The sequence below is a fragment of the Salvelinus alpinus genome, chromosome 1, assembly GCF_045679555.1.
Source record: "Salvelinus alpinus chromosome 1, SLU_Salpinus.1, whole genome shotgun sequence".
NCBI classification, from domain to species: Eukaryota; Metazoa; Chordata; class Actinopteri; order Salmoniformes; family Salmonidae; genus Salvelinus; species Salvelinus alpinus.
The window spans coordinates 29,591,928-29,613,892 of NC_092086.1; the positions used below are offsets into that span (position 1 = coordinate 29,591,928).

Consider the following 21,965-nt stretch of genomic DNA (forward strand, 5'->3'; position numbering starts at 1 on the left):
TCCCATGATAAGGAGGAGGTGATTGTTATGGCTCCCATGATAAGGAGGAGTTGATGTTATGGGAAAGGCCAGCATTGTCACAGGTGACCCAAACAATGGCGGGCCTCTTTTCTTGTAGGAAGTCAAGGAGGTGGGCTCTGGGAAATTAGGAAATTGTGAAGCAAATTGCAAAATGGCCTCTTTTTTTTGAGAGAGAGATCCTGTATGCATGTCACTGTGTTACTGTCCTCGTGTGTGTGACTGAGATTGCTCTTATGTGCATACACTTGCCTTGTCTGATAGTGCACTACTTTTGGCCAGAATAACAGCCTATTCCCAATACAGTGCACAAGTTGTGACTAGAATGACACCTTAGTCCCTAAATAGTGCACTACTTTAACCAAATCAAATTGTATTGGTCGCATACATATTTTGCAGATGTGATCACAGGTGCAGCGAAATGCTTATGTTTCTAGCTCCAACAGTGCAGTAATACCTAACAATACACAATAATACACACCAATTCAACAGTGCAGTAATACCGAACAATACACAATAATACACACCAATTCAACAGTGCAGTAATACCGAACAATACACAATAATACACACCAATTCAACAGTGCAGTAATACCTAACAATACACAATAATACACACCAATCCAACAGTGCAGTAATACCGAACAATACACAATAATACACACCAATCCAACAGTGCAGTAATACCGAACAATACACAATAATACACACCAATCCAACAGTGCAGTAATACCGAACAATATACAATAATACACACCAATCCAACAGTGCAGTAATACCGAACAATACACAATAATACACACCAATTCAACAGTGCAGTAATATCTAACAATACACAATAATACACACCAATCCAACAGTGCAGTAATACCGAACAATACACAATAATACACACCAATCCAACAGTGCAGTAATACCGAACAATATACAATAATACACACCAATCCAACAGTGCAGTAATACCGAACAATACACAATAATACACACCAATCCAACAGTGCAGTAATACCGAACAATATACAATAATACACACCAATCCAACAGTGCAGTAATACCGAACAATACACAATAATACACACCAATCCAACAGTGCAGTAATACCGAACAATATACAATAATACACACCAATCCAACAGTGCAGTAATACCGAACAATATACAATAATACACACCAATCCAACAGTGCAGTAATACCGAACAATATACAATAATACACACCAATCCAACAGTGCAGTAATACCGAACAATACACAATAATACACACCAATCCAACAGTGCAGTAATACCGAACAATACACAATAATACACACCAATCCAGAATGACCCCCTATTCCAGTTATAGTAAACTACCTTTGACCTGAACGAAACCCTGAATTCATTATACAGACCTGTAACTGGATGGAGACCACAACAAATGACCATAGGAAGGCTTTTCCCATTTCCTCTGACTCAAGAGCTCCAATAGGGACAGGAAGCTGGTGATAGAGTGTGTGGAGGGTAGATTACATTGAATCGTGTGTTGTCACATGGTGTTGTTGTTACGGGTAACATACTGTGCTGTACGTCTGCAAGGTGATTTTGCAGTGTTGTGATGACGAGATGGGGATCTCACACGTGCAGCCCTATAGTGTGTCCCCCACCTTTAACTGTGTGTGTGTGTGTGTGTGTGTGTGTGTGTGTGTGTGTGTGTGTGTGTGTGTGTGTGTGTGTGTGTGTGTGTGTGTGTGTGTGTGTGTGTGTGTGTGTGTGTGTGTGTTAGGTAAGTAGGTAAACAGCATATTGAAATGGGTTGACATTACACAGGGTTGGCTCTAGGATACTTGTACCCCGCAACCCTTCGGTTGCCAGCTCCCTCCCACCAGATTCTCCTTCACATTCAGGATTTGCATCGACGACCCTCTGGCTCCTAGCCCGCTACTCTAACCGACGACCCTCTGGCTCCTAGCCCGCTGCTCTAACCGCCGACCCTCTGGCTCCTAGCCCGCTGCTCTAACCGCCGACCCTCTGGCTCCTAGCCCGCTACTCTAACCGGCTCCTAGCCCGCTACTCTAACCGGCTCCTAGCCCGCTACTCTAACCGACGACCCTCTGGCTCCTAGCCCGCTGCTCTAACCGACGACCCTCTGGCTCCTAGCCCGCTGCTCTAACCGACGACCCTCTGGCTCCTAGCCCGCTGCTCTAACCGACGACCCTCTGGCTCCTAGCCCGCTGCTCTAACCGACGACCCTCTGGCTCCTAGCCCGCTGCTCTAACCGACGACCCTCTGGCTCCTAGCCCGCTGCTCTAACCGACGACCCTCTGGCTCCTAGCCCGCTGCTCTAACCGACGACCCTCTGGCTCCTAGCCCGCTGCTCTAACCGGCTCCTAGCCCGCTGCTCTAACCGACGACCCTCTGGCTCCTAGCCCGCTGCTCTAACCGACGACCCTCTGGCTCCTAGCCCGCTGCTCTAACCGACGACCCTCTGGCTCCTAGCCCGCTGCTCTAACCGACGACCCTCTGGCTCCTAGCCCGCTGCTCTAACCGACGACCCTCTGGCTCCTAGCCCGCTGCTCTAACCGACGACCCTCTGGCTCCTAGCCCGCTGCTCTAACCGACGACCCTCTGGCTCCTAGCCCGCTGCTCTAACCGACGACCCTCTGGCTCCTAGCCCGCTGCTCTAACCGACGACCCTCTGGCTCCTAGCCCGCTGCTCTAACCGACGACCCTCTGGCTCCTAGCCCGCTACTCTAACCGACGACCCTCTGGCTCCTAGCCCACTGCTCTAACCGATGACCCTCTGGCTCCTAGCCCACTGCTCTAACCGATGACCCTCTGGCTCCTAGCCCGCTGCTCTAACCGATGACCCTCTGGCTCCTAGCCCGCTGCTCTAACCAACGACCCTCTGGCTCCTAGCCCGCTGCTCTAACCGACGACCCTCTGGCTCCTAGCCCGCTGCTCTAACCGACGACCCTCTGGCTCCTAGCCCGCTGCTCTAACCGGCGACCCTCTGGCTCCTAGCCCGCTGCTCTAACCGGCTCCTAGCCCGCTGCTCTAACCGACGACCCTCTGGCTCCTAGCCCGCTGCTCTAACCGACGACCCTCTGGCTCCTAGCCCGCTGCTCTAACCGACGACCCTCTGGCTCCTAGCCCGCTGCTCTAACCGACGACCCTCTGGCTCCTAGCCCGCTGCTCTAACCGACGACCCTCTGGCTCCTAGCCCGCTGCTCTAACCGACGACCCTCTGGCTCCTAGCCCGCTGCTCTAACCGACGACCCTCTGGCTCCTAGCCCGCTGCTCTAACCGACGACCCTCTGGCTCCTAGCCCGCTGCTCTAACCGGCGACCCTCTGGCTCCTAGCCCGCTGCTCTAACCGGCTCCTAGCCCGCTGCTCTAACCGACGACCCTCTGGCTCCTAGCCCGCTGCTCTAACCGACGACCCTCTGGCTCCTAGCCCGCTGCTCTAACCGACGACCCTCTGGCTCCTAGCCCGCTGCTCTAACCGACGACCCTCTGGCTCCTAGCCCGCTGCTCTAACCGACGACCCTCTGGCTCCTAGCCCGCTGCTCTAACCGACGACCCTCTGGCTCCTAGCCCGCTGCTCTAACCGACGACCCTCTGGCTCCTAGCCCGCTGCTCTAACCGATGACCCTCTGGCTCCTAGCCCGCTGCTCTAACCGACGACCCTCTGGCTCCTAGCCCGCTGCTCTAACCGACAACCCTCTGGCTCCTAGCCCGCTGCTCTAACCGCCGACCCTCTGGCTCCTAGCCCGCTGCTCTATCCGACGACCCTCTGGCTCCTAGCCCGCTGCTCTAACCGGCGACCCTCTGGCTCCTAGCCCGCTGCTCTAACCGGCTCCTAGCCCGCTGCTCTAACAGACGACCCTCTGGCTCCTAGCCCGCTGCTCTAACCGACGACCCTCTGGCTCCTAGCCCGCTGCTCTAACCGACGACCCTCTGGCTCCTAGCCCGCTGCTCTAACCGATGACCCTCTGGCTCCTAGCCCGCTGCTCTAACCGACGACCCTCTGGCTCCTAGCCCGCTGCTCTAACCGACGACCCTCTGGCTCCTAGCCCGCTACTCTAACCGACGACCCTCTGGCTCCTAGCCCGCTGCTCTAACCGGCGACCCTCTGGCTCCTAGCCCGCTGCTCTAACCGACGACCCTCTGGCTCCTAGCCCGCTGCTCTAACCGACGACCCTCTGGCTCCTAGCCCGCTGCTCTAACCGACGACCCTCTGGCTCCTAGCCCGCTGCTCTAACCGACGACCCTCTGGCTCCTAGCCCGCTGCTCTAACCGCCGACCCTCTGGCTCCTAGCCCGCTGCTCTAACCGACGACCCTCTGGCTCCTAGCCCGCTGCTCTAACCTCTCTGCCGCTAGGGCTAAACCCAGTGAAACTGGACCCACCAACATGACTACTTCCACTGGCCGCTCTCACTCTTGTTTACCATGACAACTGTGGGAGGGTGGGGGGTGTCCAGGGTGTAGGACAGGGTGTGTGTGTGGGTATATCTCTAGCCACCTGTCACTTGTCTGTTGTTATGCCAGGTGTTTCTGGGTGAATGAGTTCCCAAGACCCATACTGCACACTGGCTGCTATGTCACATGTAAGCAACTGAGTCGAGCTTTCTTTGATTGAAATCTTCAATGAATCAATGCTCTTTTTTTCTGTGTTCTCCTTACAGATTCATGTACCTAGATTGATTTGAGCCGCAGGGACATTGTATGATCATATGAAATGTAATCAAGATAAATACCAAGGTCCATAAAGAGATATGGCTCGAGGACCCTATAGCATGCATATGTCCTAGTTCTAATGAACTGCACATCTGTATACGCATCTCAACAATACATCCAATAATAATCTTTCCTCTGTATCTACAACAATGTCATATGTTTCAGTGCACACACTTTAAAGACAGCTATTATACTTCAGTCTACAGTAGATAAACTACTTTGATCATTCAACACATAGTGGCATCCATTTTACACGTCTGTTGACTAGTCTTTGTTTTTGTCCTTGTTGTACCAAGTATTTACAGGTTAGTGCTATCCGGGATCATTGGGACATCCCGACCCTAAACCCTAACCTTAACCCTTACCATTTTACATGTCAACTTCAATGGGGTAGGGACGTACCAACGATCCCAGATAACAAGGATCAATATTAACATCACAATTTACTCTGCTGTATGCTCATTGGTCTCCCATTCAGTTCCATTTCCAATCAAATCACTAGAACTGTATAGATTGTAAATATTGACAGTTGCCTGCCACAGAAACACAGTGAAAAGGAGTAGAGAGATCAACTTAGCCATAGATGACAAATGTATAAGAGCCATTCACACCCACATAGATCAGAGACTCTGACCCCTGACCCCTGACCTCTGAGTGGCCCATGTCTGTGATGGAAGATAAGACACACAAAAGAAGGTTGTGTCATTGTCCGCACGCTCTTTGTTCACTCCCACAAAGCATTTTTAATTCAGTGTTCAGCGATACAAACTAAATGTTTCGACTGACCTTGTTCAGATCCTGTGCCAAGTTTTTAAATGTGCCTTCAGATAAGACTCCTAGGCTGCGTTTACACAGGCAGCCCAATTCTGATCTTTTTGACCAATCACATCAGATCATTGCACATCAGATCTTTTTCAGAGCTGATCCGATTGGTCAAAAGACCAATTAGTGCCAAAAAGGTCAGAATTGGGCTCCCTATGTAAATGCAGCAAAAGACACACAAAACAAACTCATACAAACTCAACATTTCGACTGACCTTGTCCAGCTCCCGTGCCTAGTTTGAATGTACTTTCAGACTCCTAGACACACAGTATATCTTGCTGCTGCTCCTCCTTAACCCTCATCTATTCTTCTCTGTCAGCATGTCTGCTACTGTCACCTCCCTAGCCCTCATCTATTCTTCTTTGTCAGCCATGTTAGATAATAAAACCCATTCCATTCCCTTGTACAGTATCCCTACAATACCTCTCTGTATCTCTGTCTCTGCCTGCCACACAGAGATTAGAACGTCCAGCCAGCCTATATCTCTGCTCCTCTCGTCACAATGCCCTTTCACTTCCTGATACCTACGGTGCTAGGCAGCTCTGATTGGCTGAGCTATGTCTATGTGGCAAGACAAGACTATGTGATTGGTCTTTGCAGTGAGGTGAGAGCATGTGATTGGTCAGTGCAGCAAGATATTGCGTATGATTGGTTGTTGCAGTTGAGATAACAGCATGTCATTGGCCTGTTGTGTTGTGCAGTGCCTGGAGACGCTGAGGTCAGGGCAGATGGACATGCAGAAGTTCATCGCCGAAGGCTGCAAGGAGGCTCTGCTGGAGGAGAAGAGACGCTTCTGCTTCCTGGTGGACAAACACTGCACCTTCTCCTATCAGATCGCTGCCTTCCACGACAAGGTATTGGAACTATGCTACAGTGCCTCCTAGGTGCTCAGTCAGTAGAAAACCTGAACATGATTTCAATCCATTAAAGTGATGGGGGTTTTAAGGGGATGTGGGCTAGAGGCTAGGGGTGGAATTGGAACCAGATCGCACTGACTATTTCCATGAATTTACCATAACCACCATCTGTGTACCACGTTTATTATACAAATGTCTAGCGGGGTATCACATGACAAATCCAAGGCTCCCATTCTACAGTAACTACTATGACTGCTGCTGTTCCTTCTCTGACCCCAGGCCAGAGACATGCTTTTCGGGAAGCTGCCCACCTGGCAGGACAAGTGTGGCGATGCCACCAACGTGCCCGAGAGCGTGATGTCTATGATTGAGGGTCTTCGCACCCCAGTGTCCATCACCCCCCAGGCCTCCCCCGTCTCCCAGAGACACAGTAGGGTGAGAAGGCAAAGTCACTCATTCATTAACCATTTAGAAAACAATTTATTAATTAGAATATCTAATTCTGATTCAATGTGAGAGAGCGAGAGAACACAGCACAGATACCTTGTGATGCCACTATGGCTTCACTGATTTCATCATAATAATGAAATGGTACAAACTAGAGGTCGACTGATTAGGATTTTTCAACGCCGATACCGATTATTGGATGACCAAAAAAATCCGATACCGATTAATCGGACGATTTTTAAAATAATATTTTTTATATATATTGTAATAATGACAATTACAACAATACTGAATGAACACTTTTATTTTAACTTAATATAATACATCAATAAAATCAATTTAGTCTCAAATAAATAATGAAACATGTTCAATGTGGTTTAAATAATGCAAAAATAAAGTGTTGGAGAAGAAAGTAAAAGTGCAATATGTGCCATGTAAAAAGCTAATGTTTAAGTTCCTTGCTCAGAACATGAGAGCATATGAAAGCTGGTGGTTCCTTTTAACATGAGTCTTCAATATTCCCAGGTAAGAAGTTTTAGGTTGTAGTTATTATAGGAATTATAGGACTATTTCTCTATACCATTTGTATTTGATATACCTTTGACTAATGGATGTTCTTATAGGCACTATAGTATTGCCAGCCTAATCTCGGGAGTTGATAGGCTTGAAGTCATAAACAGTGCAATGCTTGAAGCACAGCGAAGAGCTGCTGGCAAATGCAGGAAAGTACTGTTTGAATGAATGCTTACGAGCCTGCCACCGCTCAGACAGACTGCTCTATCAAATATCAAATCATAGACTTAATTATAATAACACACAGAAATACGAGCCTTAGGTCATGTAATATGGTCAAATCTGGAAACTATCATTTCGAAAACAAAACGTTTATTCTTTCAGTGAAATACGGAACCGTTACGTATTTTATCTAACGGGTGGCATCCCTAAGTCTAAATATTGCTGTTACATTGCACAACCTTCAATGTTATGTCATAATTATGTACAATTCTGGCAAATTAATTACGGTCTTTGTTAGGAAGAAATTATCTTCACACAATTCGCAGCGAGCCAGGCAGCCCAAACTGCTGCATATACCCTGACTCTGCTTGCACAGAACGCAAGAGAAGTGACACAATTTCCCTAGTTAAAAGAAATTCGTTAGCAGGATATACTAACTAAATATGCAGGTTTAAAAATATATAATTGTGTATTGATTTTAAGAAAGGCGTTGGTGTTTATGGTTAGGTACACATTGGTGCAACGACAGTGGGTTTTTTTTCGCGAACGCGCTTGTTAAATCATCACCCGTTTGGCGAAGTAGGCTGTGATTCGATGATAAATTAACAGGCACCGCATCGATTATATGCAACGCAGGACAAGCTAGATAAACTAGTAATATCATCAACCATGTGTAGTTAACTAGTGATTATGTTAAGATTGATTGTTTTTTATAAGATAAGTTTGCTGCACTCCCGTAACAGGTAGTCAGCCTGCCACGCAGTCTCCTCGTGGAGTGCAATGTAATCGGCCATAATCGGTGTCCAAAAATGCCGATTACCGATTGTTATAAAAACTTGAAACCGGCCCTAATTAATCGGCCATCCTGATTAATCGGTCGACCTCTAGTAAAAACCTGTAATACCTCTACTACTAATGTACCACTACCAGTGGCAGGTTAACTACTAATGTACCACTACCAGTGGCAGGTTAACTACTAATGTACCACTACCAGTGGCAGGTCAACTACTAATGTACCACTACCAGTGACAGGCTAAATACTAATGTACCAGTGGCAGGTTAACTACTAATGTACCACTACCAGTGGCAGGTTAACTACTAATGTACTAATTTGTTCTTAACTGACTTGCCTAGTTAAATAAAGATAATAAATAATGTACCACTACCAATGGCAGGTTAACTACTAACAACTGTACATTCTAGCACTCATACTATCCCCTTCCTGTGTTCCACTTCCTATGGTCAGAGCAACTCCATATTCCGGGACACAGTTCCACCCCCTGCCCCGGCACTGAAGGCTCAGACCAGCCCATTGGCCAGTATGTTCACGCAGGACACACCCACAACAAACTCAGTCACAGGTAGTGTGTGTGTCTGTTTTGTGTGTGTGTGTGTGTGTGTGCGTGTGTTCGCATGTCCTCCCCGCTGATCGCTGGTGTGTGTGTGTTTGTATGTGGGTGTATGCATGGACCTGTGTCTGTATATTAACCCTTCTCTCTCCCTCTCTCCAGACTACAGGGACAATGGAGGGGAGGAGAGTGGTCTAGGTCCCAGGTCAGTGTCTGTGGCCACAGGACTCAACAACATTGTGAAGAGACCCAGGGTCCGCACCATCTTCCCCCACACCTCTGGGACCAATGCTACGCTGCTTAGCTTTGACGAGGGAGACATCATCACCCTGCTCATACCTGATGAGAGGGATGGATGGCTCTATGGAGAACTGGAGAAGACCAGGCAGTAAGTTAGAGAGACACACACACTTACATACGGTGATGCATACACACACTAGGGCTGGGTCATATGTTATGACGGTATTTTATGTTTTTGATTAATAAAAGTTCTACATTTGCTTTATGAGTAGTGCGTGACAACACATATATTCTAAATTATTTCAATGGGTCTTTCGCCATTTGGATTGTTTTATACTGTTCAATTCAACTTCACCCTAAAATAATGTTGTATTATTTTCCATCAATTTCTGCATTCCCTGCACTCATTTGAGATAATTTCCACACTGCCACAATATGGGCAAAAATACTAGGCCTTATTTTTAACAAAATGTTGCAATTGCGATTTAGATCAAAACCCTTGGGTGAACTTTTAGAATCATGGAAATAGAATGTTTATTATCATTCTATAGTCAGAATATAAATAATAGTGGGCATAATAGTATTGTTTGACATGACAACGAATGAAAATGCCATGGATGAGTTATTGTGTCAGGGTAGGAACCAAAGTGATGTTCAGTGTTTCCTAGGGGACCATATGATCTTTGGCTACATTAGAACTTTATTCATATAGCCAACATATTCATGCTTCGCCTATCCCTCTTTGATTTAGAAGATACTGTTGCACAAACAACATGCTGATTTAAGCCTCCAACAGTACTGGTACCAGGCTGTATTAGCTAGCTACGTTTGCTCTGACTCAGCCACTAATGCTAATAGCTAATAAAAGTACTAACACGATTTAGCTTAAGTTGCTAAGAAAATATAAACTAGCTGTTGGAGATGTAAGAAGCACAAACTAATATTGTAATTATAGAAGCTTGTGGATTTATATGAAGATCAAAGTGGAAACGACATCGTTGTCATCATCATCAACATTGTTGCATGTGCTGCATTGACCTTGCAGACTGAACGAACGTGTCTCGTGGTCAAGCAACAACAAATGCGCTCCTTGAGTGACAGGGTGGGACTAGGTCTGTGTGGAAAGTGGCATGGAGAGAGAGAGAGCAGAGAGGGATGACTCAAGTAGCAGAGTAAACTATAAAAATGGACTTTACACACGGCGTACCACATTTAACAAAATAAAACATTCAAATACTGTTATAGAAGGTAAAGTAAAAACCCAAACCGTTCCGTGCATCAATACCTGTATATAGTAAAATAGGGCTGGGCGGTATACCATAACGCACACACACCGCCAGCTGCTGTGTACATGTGGTAGTTCCGGTCCTGATTAGATGTTGATTTGATTGAGCTCCCCTTAACTGGACCACTCCAGGTGGGGCTGGCTGGGTGCCGTGCTCTGGGATCGCTAAGAGCTGCCTGAGAGCCGGCACACACTGGGGAATACAATCAGCGCACGGCTGGAGGCAGAAAAACACAGAGGAGACAGAAGGAGAGAGGGGAAGGAGTGGGGGGAGAGGGGGAAAGAGGTAGAGAAAGGAGAGAATCACAGCCAAATGAATCTCTGATGTTTTTGCTGAATCAAGGCTGAAAATGAACTTTAAAAAGGTGTTGTATTCCTGACATGATGCTGTACATGTTCTTTACAGGTTCTAGAGATGATGGACTCTTATATATGGCAAAAGCAGTGCACTAAATAGGGTGGCTTTTGGGATGTTGCCTAGAAATGTGCCATTGATACAGTGTAGGGTTCTTGTGGAGGTCCCTGCAGTGTGATGTCATTGAGTTGATGAGACACCTATCTGTCACACCTCAGCCAGAGTGATGGATCTGGGTCAGTCACCTAGCAACACACACTGATAACATCCACATGTATCCCTCCACCACCATAGTGTGATGAAGAGTGTCATGGACAGGAATTAAATACATTTAATTAATATCCTGTGAAAACATGAATAATTAATCATATATTCATTATGTTCACAAGGCTATATGACAAAAATCTGTCATCTATGATTATTTGATACCCTTTGAGACAGTAGACTGAGAGAATGAGAGACGTGACTGTGAAATGTTGGCCTGGTTCCAGATCAGGTTAGTGAAATGTGATCACTACCTAAACCCTACAGCATGGTTCACTGTGGTGCTTTTAACAGGGAAGCTGGAAGTTGATACAGTACCCCAGCCTTTATGTATTCTAGTTAAACACTGGCCGCACCCTGCCGCCCATTCTGAAGCCCAGTGAACAAATATGAACATTTCTCACTGTTCTAATCTATTTAAACACTGGCCACACCAAGCTGCCCATTCTGAAGCCCAGTGAACAAATGGACAAATATGAACATTTCTCACAGGGATTTGTATGGAGTCAATGATTTGTCCATTCAGAGGCCTATGATGATTATCCACCTTATTCTACCATAATGGCCTCATGTCTATCTCACCACCTGTTAGACAGCTATAGAGAGGTTGAAGATATCCTGAAAAGGGGGTTCTATTCAGCTACTGCATGATGGAGTGGTGTGTAGAGAAGCAGCTTCAAGGGGATTGTGTACTTCAGTGTGGACGTCAATGTATTAGCAGTGTCTGAGGGTTATTCAGGGGCCTGTAGAAAAAAGCTGGGGCGATGGGAGTAGTATTCAAGTGTAATCACCTCCCTCTCTTTGTCTGTCTGTCTGTGTTCCAGGAGGGGATGGTTTCCATCATCCTATTGCCGGGCATATTCAGAGCCAATAGTGAATAACAACAGGTAAGGGGACCACTCAAGCAGACACACACACACACACACACACACACACACACACACACACACACACACACACACACACACACACACACACACACACACACACACACACACACACACACACACACACACACACACACACACACACACACACACACACACAGGTTTCATCCAGACTTGTTGTCTCATAGTGTTTCTTCTACTCTCCTAGTCTGGTGACCTTTGCTGATCAGAACTCCCTCCCTCCTCTCTCTCCTTTATTCTCCCTCCCTCCCTTCTCTCATTCCTTCCCTCCCTCTATCCCCCCTCCCTCCTTCCCCTCTCCCCCTCTCTCTCCACAGTGTGGGGGCTCCTCCCATGCGCAGTAAGAGCGTGGTGAACCTGCTCCACCAGGACACAGAGACAGATGATTCCTCCATGGTCCTCCCCCCTCCCGACTACAGCGACTTCCCCAAGAGGAGTGTCCTCCCAGGCAGCAAGCAGCACTCGCCCTCCCTCTCCGCCTCCTCCGGCTCTTCTGTACACACGGTCAGTCAGACCCTGTCAGAGCTGATACTTAGTACTATACAGTTACTATCTACCTGACCAGAGTTGATACTAAGTACTATACAGTTACTATCTACCTGACCAGAGTTGATACTAAGTACTATACAGTTACTATCTACCTGACCAGAGTTGATACTTAGTACTATACAGTTACTAGCTACCTGACCAGAGTTGATACTTAGTACTATACAGTTACTAGCTACCTGACCAGAGTTGATACTTAGTACTATACAGTTACTAGCTATCTGACCAGAGTTGATACTAAGTACTATACAGTTACTATCTACCTGACCAGAGTTGATACTAAGTACTATACAGTTACTATCTACCTGACCAGAGTTGATACTTAGTACTATACAGTTACTAGCTACCTGACCAGAGCTGATACTTAGTACTATACAGTTACTATCTACCTGACCAGAGCTGATACTTAGTACTATACAGTTACTAGCTACCTGACCAGAGTTGATACTAAGTACTATACAGTTACTATCTACCTGACCAGAGTTGATACTAAGTACTATACAGTTACTATCTACCTGACCAGAGTTGATACTTAGTACTATACAGTTACTAGCTACCTGACCAGAGCTGATACTTAGTACTATACAGTTACTAGCTACCTGACCAGAGCTGATACTTAGTACTATACAGTTACTAGCTACCTGACCAGAGTTGATACTTAGTACTGTACCGTTACTATCTACCTGACCAGCGCTGATACTTAGTACTATACAGTTACTGGCTACCTGACCAGAGCTGATAGTTAGTACTATACAGTTACTATCTACCTGACCAGAGCTGATACTTAGTACTATACAGTTACTATCTACCTGACCAGAGTTGATACTTAGTACTATACAGTTACTAGCTACCTGACCAGAGCTGATACTTAGTACTATACAGTTACTATCTACCTGACCAGAGTTGATACTTAGTACTATACAGTTACTAGCTACCTGACCAGAGCTGATACTTAGTACTATACAGTTACTATCTACCTGACCAGAGTTGATACTTAGTACTATACAGTTACTATCTACCTGACCAGAGCTGATACTTAGTACTATACAGTTACTAGCTACCTGACCAGAGCTGATACTTAGTACTATACAGTTACTGGCTACCTGACCAGAGCTAATACTTAGTACTATACAGTTACTAGCTGCCTGACCAGAGCTGATAGCTAGTGACTGTATAGTACTAAGTACCTGACCTTATTTGAGGTTTCGGATCATTTCAGTCCTTTTCCATTGTCAGTTGTGTAAACAGGAGAGCTGGCTGACGTTTAGAAGGCAGCACGTTTATGTGCTGCCTGTCTGCGCATAAGATGTTTCTTTTAATAACACCTTAACAATACTTAATAAGCACTTAATAACATCTCTTACTGATTTCAAGCCACATTAAACCATTAGCAGATCCTAATTCCCTAAAGGTTGTCTATACAGTATTTGATCCCTCATATTTTTGAAACCTGTATTGGATAGGATAAGGTAGCATAAGATGTTACTGTATGGTACAGTATAACAGATAGCATAGCATTGTATAAGACCATAGATATCAACTACATGACATCACTGGATTGTGGATAAAACACACCTGTAAAGAGGATTTTCCCTTGAGCCAGTATAGTAATAGAGTATAGTAATACAGTATATTATAGTAATACAGTATATTATAGTAATACAGTATCGTATAGTAAAACAGTATAGTAATACAGTATAGTAGTATAGTAATACAGTAGAGTAATATAGTATAGTAATACAGTATATTATAGTAATACAGTATAGTATAGCAATACAGTAGAGTAATATAGTATAGTAATACAGTATCGTATAATAATATAGTATAGTAATACAGTATAGTATAGTAATACAGTAGAGTAGTAATATAGTATAGTATAGTAATACAGTATAGTAATACAGTATAGTAATACAGTATAGTATAGGAATACAGTATAGTAATACATTATAGTATAGTAATACAGTAGGGTAATACAGTATAGTATAATAGTATAGTATAGTAATACATTCCCGGACTGTTGGACACCCTTGCGTCTGGGAGCCTCTGCCCAACTAAGGGGCTGCTGGACTGCAGTAGAGTAGGACAGGGCTCTGGAGGTTGTTTCAGCTAAAATACAGCAGTTTTGAATGATAGAGAAGTGTTGGCGATACCTGCAGGTGTAAAGTAGTTATAATGCATTGTAAGACTCATCATGAGCCTAGCTATCTTAAGATGAATGCACTAACCAAAAGTCGCTCTGTAAAAGAGCGTCTGCTAAATGACTAAATGTAATTGAGCTTGACAAGTATTATCCCTTTATAGTGGTCTATTATCATCTGTAATGATGTGGAGTAAATACCTGGCCCTCTCCTCATGTCTGACTCCTTGTGTGGGTCACGCCATGCGTGTCTAATGCTCATCCTACACTCTGGCAATGCTCTCAACTAACTCTTGCTTTTGCATGTATTCAAAGTCATCAGTCAAAGTTGTGGGTTTTCAAAGTGCAAAGGCCAATCCGAGGTTGTTTGTGCTTCCCGATCCTGGCTGAATGGAAATTCATGGTAAGAAGCCTTGCCACTAAACACCTGCTGGCGTTGGTTTGGCTGAAGGCAAACAGAGACTCAGTCTCCTGTTTAAACTTGTGCAAGCTATAACATGTACGTATTGATGTGAAATGAGATGAGGATGAGAAGATATAGCCTAGTGAAATAACTCTGGTCGAACATCTCCTGTTTTCACTATGCAAAATGCTACATAGAACCAAGCAAGCAGTGAAAGTAGTGGAAAGTCCCAGTTACTGTAAAGCTATGCAGGATCCCTCCATCCCATTTCACTAAAGCAGAAACAGCTATTGAAGCCAGACTCCTTAAACCCCCTAAAAGACATGGAGAAACCCTGCATTGTGTTCAGTTGGTCCTGGGACCGCCAGTTCCTCTTCGATGTGACGTGTGATTTAACCCTCGCTACCCTGGCTCTCCTTTTAGTGTAATGTCAGCACCCAGAATCACATCTCCACTACTCCATGACGTCCGTCACCAGAGACTGCTTTGAGTGTAATTAGCTGCACCTACAGTACAGGCTGAACATCCCGTTCATCACATACACACTAGAAATAGCGACAGGAGGAAACATAAGCGGCTAATGCCCTCGTGGCTGTACAGGTCAGTGGTGACCCAGAGAGGTCAGGTTGTGGTTGTGATGTTTGACCCTCCTGTGTGAGAGGTTGAATGGAGAAGTCTGGGAAAGACAATACACTTCTCAACTTCTCCTTTCTTTCACTGTGGTGAAATGTTCATTAGGCTACACTCTGCTGTGCCCCGAGTCCGGCCGTGTGTGTGTGTGTGTGTGTGTGCGCTGTGTGTGGGTGTGAATATTATCATGCCTGGCTGTCAGTGTACACTGAGTGTACAAAACATTGAGAACATCTTCCTAATATTTTGCCCTCAGAACACCTCAATTCGTCTGGCCATGAACTCTACAAGATGTTGAAAGTATTCCACAGGGATGCTGGTCCTTGTTGACTCTGAAGCTTCCCACAGTTTTTTGTGTCAAATTTGCTGGATGTCCGTTGTGTGGTGGACCATTCTTGATACACACGGGAAACTGTTGAGCGTGAAAATCCCAGCAACGTTGTAGTTCTTGACACAAACCATTGCGCCTGGCACCTACTATCATACCTGTTCAAAGGCACTTATATTTTTTGTCTTGCCCATTCACCCTCTGAATGACACACATACACAATCCATGTCTCAATTTTCTCAAGGCTTAAAAATCCTTCTTTAACCCGTCTTCTCCCCTTCATCTACAATGATTGAAGTGGATTTAACAGGTGACATCAATGAGGGATCATATCTTTCACCTGGTCAGTCTATGTCATGGAAATGTTCATAATGTTTTGTACACTCAGTGTACCTACATCCGGTGGCACGGCTCCAGCACAGCCTTCCATTGGAATTCCACTCTGGGTGAACCTGACACCTGGAACCTGACACCCTCCTTCTCTTTCTCTCTCTTTCTTTCTCTGCTTCTCCCCTCTCTCTCCCTGTCTGACTTCCCTCTCTCTTTCAATGTCTCACCTTCTTTTTTTCTCATCAACTTTTCTCTCTGTCTCTTTCTGTATCTTTCATTGTTTCTCTGTCCCCCACTCCATGCCCTACCTCCCTCTGTCTCTCTGCCCCGGCCCCCCACCTCTTTCTCTCTGCCTCGGCCCCCGACCTCTCTCCCTCGGCCCCTCTGCCTCGGCCCCCCATCTCTCTCCTTCTGTCTCTCTGCCTCGGCCCCCCACCTCTCTCCCTCTGTCTCTCTGCCTCGGCCCCCCATCTCTCTGCCCCGGCCCCCCATCTCTCTCCTTCTATCTCTCTGCCCCGGCCCCCTACCTCTCTCCTTCTGTCTCTCTGCCCCGGCCTCCCATCTCTCTCCCTCTATCTCTCTGCCCCGGCCCCCCATCTCTCTCCTTCTGTCTCTCTGCCTCGGCCCCCCACCTCTCTCCCTCTGTCTCTCTGCCTCGGCCCCCCATCTCTCTGCCCCGGCCCCCCATCTCTCTCCTTCTATCTCTCTGCCCCGGCCCCCCATCTCTCTCCTTCTGTCTCTCTGCCCCGGCCCCCCATCTCTCTCCTTCTGTCTCTCTGCCCCGGCCCCCCATCTCTCTCCCTCTATCTCTCTGTCCCAGCCCCCCATCTCTCTCCTTCTGTCTCTCTTCCTCGGCCCCCCACTCTCTCCCCCTGTCTCTCTGCCTCGGCCCCCCATCTCTCTGCCCCGGCCCCCCATCTCTCTCCTTCTATCTCTCTGCCCCGGCCCCCCATCTCTCTCCCTCTATCTCTCTGCCCCGGCCCCCCACTCTCTCCCTCCTCTCTGCATCTCTCTGCCCCGGCCCCCCATCTCTCTCCTTCTATCTCTCTGCCCCGGCCCCCCATCTCTCTCCTTCTGTCTCTCTGCCCCGGCCCCCCATCTCTCTCCTTCTGTCTCTCTGCCCCGGCCCCCCATCTCTCTCCCTCTATCTCTCTGTCCCAGCCCCCCATCTCTCTCCTTCTGTCTCTCTGCCCCGGCCCCCCATCTCTCTCCCTCTGTCTCTCTGCCCCGGCCCCCCATCTCTCTCCTTCTGTCTCTCTGCCCCGGCCCCCCATCTCTCTCCTTCTATCTCTCTGCCCCGGCCCCCCATCTCTCTCCTTCTGTCTCTCTGCCCCGGCCCCCCATCTCTCTCCCTCTATCTCTCTGCCCCGGCACCCCATCTCTCTCCTTCTATCTCTCTGCCCCGGCCCCCCATCTCTCTCCTTCTGTCTCTCTGCCCCGGCCCCCCATCTCTCTCCTTCTGTCTCTCTGCCCCGGTCCCCCATCTCTCTCCCTCTATCTCTCTGTCCCAGCCCCCCATCTCTCTCCTTCTGTCTCTCTGCCCCGGCCCCCCATCTCTCTCCCTCTGTCTCTCTGCCCCGGCCCCCCATCTCTCTCCCTCTGTCTCTCTGCCCCGGCCCCCCATCTCTCTCCTTCTGTCTCTCTGCCCCGGCCCCCCATCTCTCTCCTTCTATCTCTCTGCCCCGGCCCCCCATCTCTCTCCTTCTATCTCTCTGCCCCGGCCCCCCATCTCTCTCCTTCTGTCTCTCTGCCCCGGCCCCCCATCTCTCTCCTTCTATCTCTCTGCCCCGGCCCCCCATCTCTCTCCTTCTGTCTCTCTGCCCCGGCCCCCCATCTCTCTCCTATCTCTCTGCCCCGGCCCCCCATCTCTCTCCTATCTCTCTGCCCCGGCCCCCCATCTCTCTCCTTCTATCTCTCTGCCCCGGCCCCCCATCTCTCTCCTTCTATCTCTCTGCCCCGGCCCCCCATCTCTCTCCTTCTATCTCTCTGCCCCGGCCCCCCATCTCTCTCCTTCTATCTCTCTGCCCCGGCCCCCCATCTCTCTCCTTCTATCTCTCTGCCCCGGCCCCCCATCTCTCTCCTTCTGTCTCTCTGCCCCGGCCCCCCATCTCTCTCCTTCTGTCTCTCTGCCCCGGCCCCCCATCTCTCTCCTTCTGTCTCTCTGCCCCGGCCCCCCATCTCTCTCCTTCTGTCTCTCTGCCCCGGCCCCCCATCTCTCTCCCTCTATCTCTCTGCCCCGGCCCCCCATCTCTCTCCCTCTGTCTCTCTGTCCCAGCCCCCCATCTCTCTCCCTCTGTCTCTCTGTCCCAGCCCCCCATCTCTCTCCCAGTGTATGATTCTGATTCTAGTAGGTACTTATCCTCCATTCATGCTGTATGAGTCAGTCAGACAGACAATCAGTTCCGGAACATCGATAGTAACATGTTTTACCAACGAAACACATTGTATTTAACAGTGCCTGACTACACCAACCTGCTCTGCTCCCATTCATCAAACAACACACAGAGATAGAGCAGGGGTTGAGGTGGTAGACACTGCTCTGGGATGCTCCCAAACAGCACCATATTCCCTATATAGTGCACTACATTCGACCAGGGCTCAGGTCAAAAGTAGTGCACTATATAGGGAATAGGAGGCCATTTAGGACACAGCCCCACTCTGTGGAGATGGGAATCTATCTATGAGTCATGTTGTGTTCAGTTATACTGTGAGCGGGTGGGGTGAGTGCAGGTGAACACACAGGATGGGGTTTGTGTAGTAGGCAGGGTCGTGCACAAACCCCCCCGCTTGAAATATTTTCATATCTCGAAATTCATAACATACCAAATGCCTCTGTAGCTAAAATTGTAAGCAAGCTAGTTACAGTGCTTCCTAAAGACATTGTTTTATTGAACCTGTATTTAACTAGGCAAGTTAGTTTAGAACAAATTCTTATTTACAATGACGGCCTACCCCAGCCAAACCCTAACCTGGACGACGCTGGGCCAATTGTGCGCCGCCCTATGGGACTCCCAATCACGGCCAGATGTGATACAGCCTGGATTCGAACCAGGGACTGTAGTGACGCCTCTTGCACTGAGATGCAGTGCCTTAGACCACTGCGCCACTCACAAGGGGTGGGGTGTGGGTAGGTGAACACAGGGGGTGGGGTGTGGGTAGGTCAACACAGGGTGTGTGTGTGTGTGTGAACACAGGGTGTGTGTGTGTGTGTGTGTGTGTGTGTGTGTGTGTGTGTGTGTGTGTGTGTGTGTGTGTGTGTGTGTGTGTGTGTGTGTGTGTGTGTGTGTGTGTGTGTGTGTGTGTGTGTGTGTGTGTGTGTGTGTGTGTGGGTAGGTGAACACAGGGTGGGTGTGTGTGTGTAGGTGAACACAGGGTGGGTGTGTGAGGGTAGGTGAATAGCATGCTGTGAATGTTTTTCCGTACAATGAAGATAATAACTATCTGTGTAGGTGAGTTTGAACAACACTTCCTGTTTCTCTCTGTGTGTAGGTGAGAGCACGACAAGTGGAGTAACTCTGTGTGTGTGTGTGTGTGTCGTGACTGGACTGTGTGTAGATGTGTATGCAACAAGAGATTGTGTTGTGTGTGTGACACACCTCCAGGGCTGTCTTTGAAGGAGGCAGGGATGGTATAGTGGTGAGTCATTCATTCTAGACTACCAGCCACGTATAGCTCTATCCTTGTGAATGGGATTATAGATACTTCATAACTGGGATCACTCACTTCTCTTCATCTCCTCTGGGACACTACTAGGTCTGTTTGTCATAGTTAATACTGATAATGTGGTCATTTAACAGACACTAAATACATTCAGTATATGTGGCCCCTGCAGGAATCAAACCCACAACTCTGCTGTTACAAACTCCAGGACCCAGGTCTTTATTGTGCTAGTATGACCACTGCCATAAGGGAGAAGTCTTTTCCCCATTCAGCAGATTTGGCTGCAGGGAGCGAATGAGGAGAGGTAATTAGAAGGAGAGGAGGGTGGGATAGAGGGAGGGCTGGGGGTTACACAGGAATGCTCCCTTGCTGGTTCTGCCCTTTGTGTAGAAAGTGAGGCAGATGAATACAGAGAAACCGATTTAAAGACACAGAAAGAGAAAAGAGACTGACGTAGCGAGAGCAGAGGTACTAAAGGAATGTATCAGAAAGTATCAAGAGAGAAATTCCGTGTGTGTGTTTTGACACCCTGCACTCAGTCTGATTAGGACTAGGATTAAAACTACACATCTGTCCAGGATGTCAGGACAGCAGTCACTAAGGTCAATGTGTGTCTGGCTACATCTGTCTGCCTCTGTCTGCCTACCCCTCTCTAGGGCTAATGCTGTTCTGTAGGCTCACTGCTGTCCTCTAGTGGTGGCATCCCAGCACTACAGCTGTAAGAGACTACCAGTGATGCGTGGGTCAGCAGTTTGTTCACCAGCACCCACCCGAAATTGCTAGTAACCCATCCGCAACCGCCTGACTATATGTGATCAAGTGAAAAGAGGCCCACACTCAATCCTAACCCGCAAATATAGAAAATGCGAGGAACAATTTTTTGACTGGCCTTTTTGAATAGGCCTATGTTTCTGCTTGTAATTTCAGACATTTTTGTAGGCTATTTGTTAGTCAACTTGTCTATAATTAAATACATGCAGCTTCTCTTCTGTCAGTAGTTGTTGCCCTAGAAGACTACATAAACCCTTGCTCACCAGAATAATGTCATAAATTGATAGAATGAAGGCTTCAATCTAGTTGACATGGGTAAAGTTGCTTCTCTTGCAAAGCAAAGACATTTAGGGACCGGGGGAAAAAATGCAATAACTCCAGTTTAAGGAAATTAAAAACTGTTATAAAGACTCAGTTCAGCTTGGGTGCATATTTTATGTGGTTGAAATACTATCCGCTTTTATGATGCTGAATAAAATAGCACCTTTACACACGGTCCCTAACCACGCATTCGTTATCTCAAGATGCTGAAAGAAATCAATGATATTTCTCCACTGCTGTTCCCCAGTCAAAATGTACATTTGCTGTATCATTTCACTGCAAGAAATGCTTAATTCTATAGGAGTGAATATTAAAGCTATGTGAGAGGTTATAGACCTACACTCAGTGTCCAGATTTCAGTTGTACTACAATTCCATTTAACCCGTCTTGAACAGTACAGTTCCCTTGATATGCAATTGTGACCTCACAATCATCACACATCTTTCCCAAACATTAGACTACTGTTCTGTCCTACTGTTCTTTCACAGCATTTCTCTTATTGAATTAAACTCTGACATTGTCCCTTTGGTCTCAGAATTCTACAAACATGATACATTTCTGGATTTTTAATGCATTGTTTTCTCTTTATTCAACCCACCCAATATTTAATGACCCTCAACCCGCTCGCCCCGCCGATATAACTACAGGGATTGCAGGTTATGAGTCAACCCACCCATCTCTACACAGTACAATAGGACAGTGTTTCCCCATCCTGGTCCTGGGGACCCAAAGGGGTGGACATTGTGTTTTTGCCCTAGCACTAACACACCTGATTCTAATCAAAGGTGTGATGATGAGTTGAATCAAGTGTTTTAGTGCTAGGGCAAAAACTAAAATGTGCACCC

The 21,965-nt window shown here is 47.1% G+C and overlaps 1 protein-coding gene across 1 annotated transcript in view; it reads left to right on the plus strand.

The window, feature by feature from the left end:
- The window catches only part of baiap2l1b (BAR/IMD domain containing adaptor protein 2 like 1b), an 85,641-nt gene that overhangs the window by 58,017 nt on the left and 5,659 nt on the right, over nucleotides 1-21,965 (plus strand). The window contains exons 7-12 of the mRNA XM_071395657.1: nucleotides 6,256-6,408; nucleotides 6,691-6,846; nucleotides 8,840-8,954; nucleotides 9,105-9,330; nucleotides 11,911-11,973; nucleotides 12,312-12,498. Of these exons, the coding sequence (XP_071251758.1) occupies nucleotides 6,256-6,408; nucleotides 6,691-6,846; nucleotides 8,840-8,954; nucleotides 9,105-9,330; nucleotides 11,911-11,973; nucleotides 12,312-12,498 (900 nt within the window). The remainder of the gene's footprint in view (nucleotides 1-6,255; nucleotides 6,409-6,690; nucleotides 6,847-8,839; nucleotides 8,955-9,104; nucleotides 9,331-11,910; nucleotides 11,974-12,311; nucleotides 12,499-21,965) is intronic.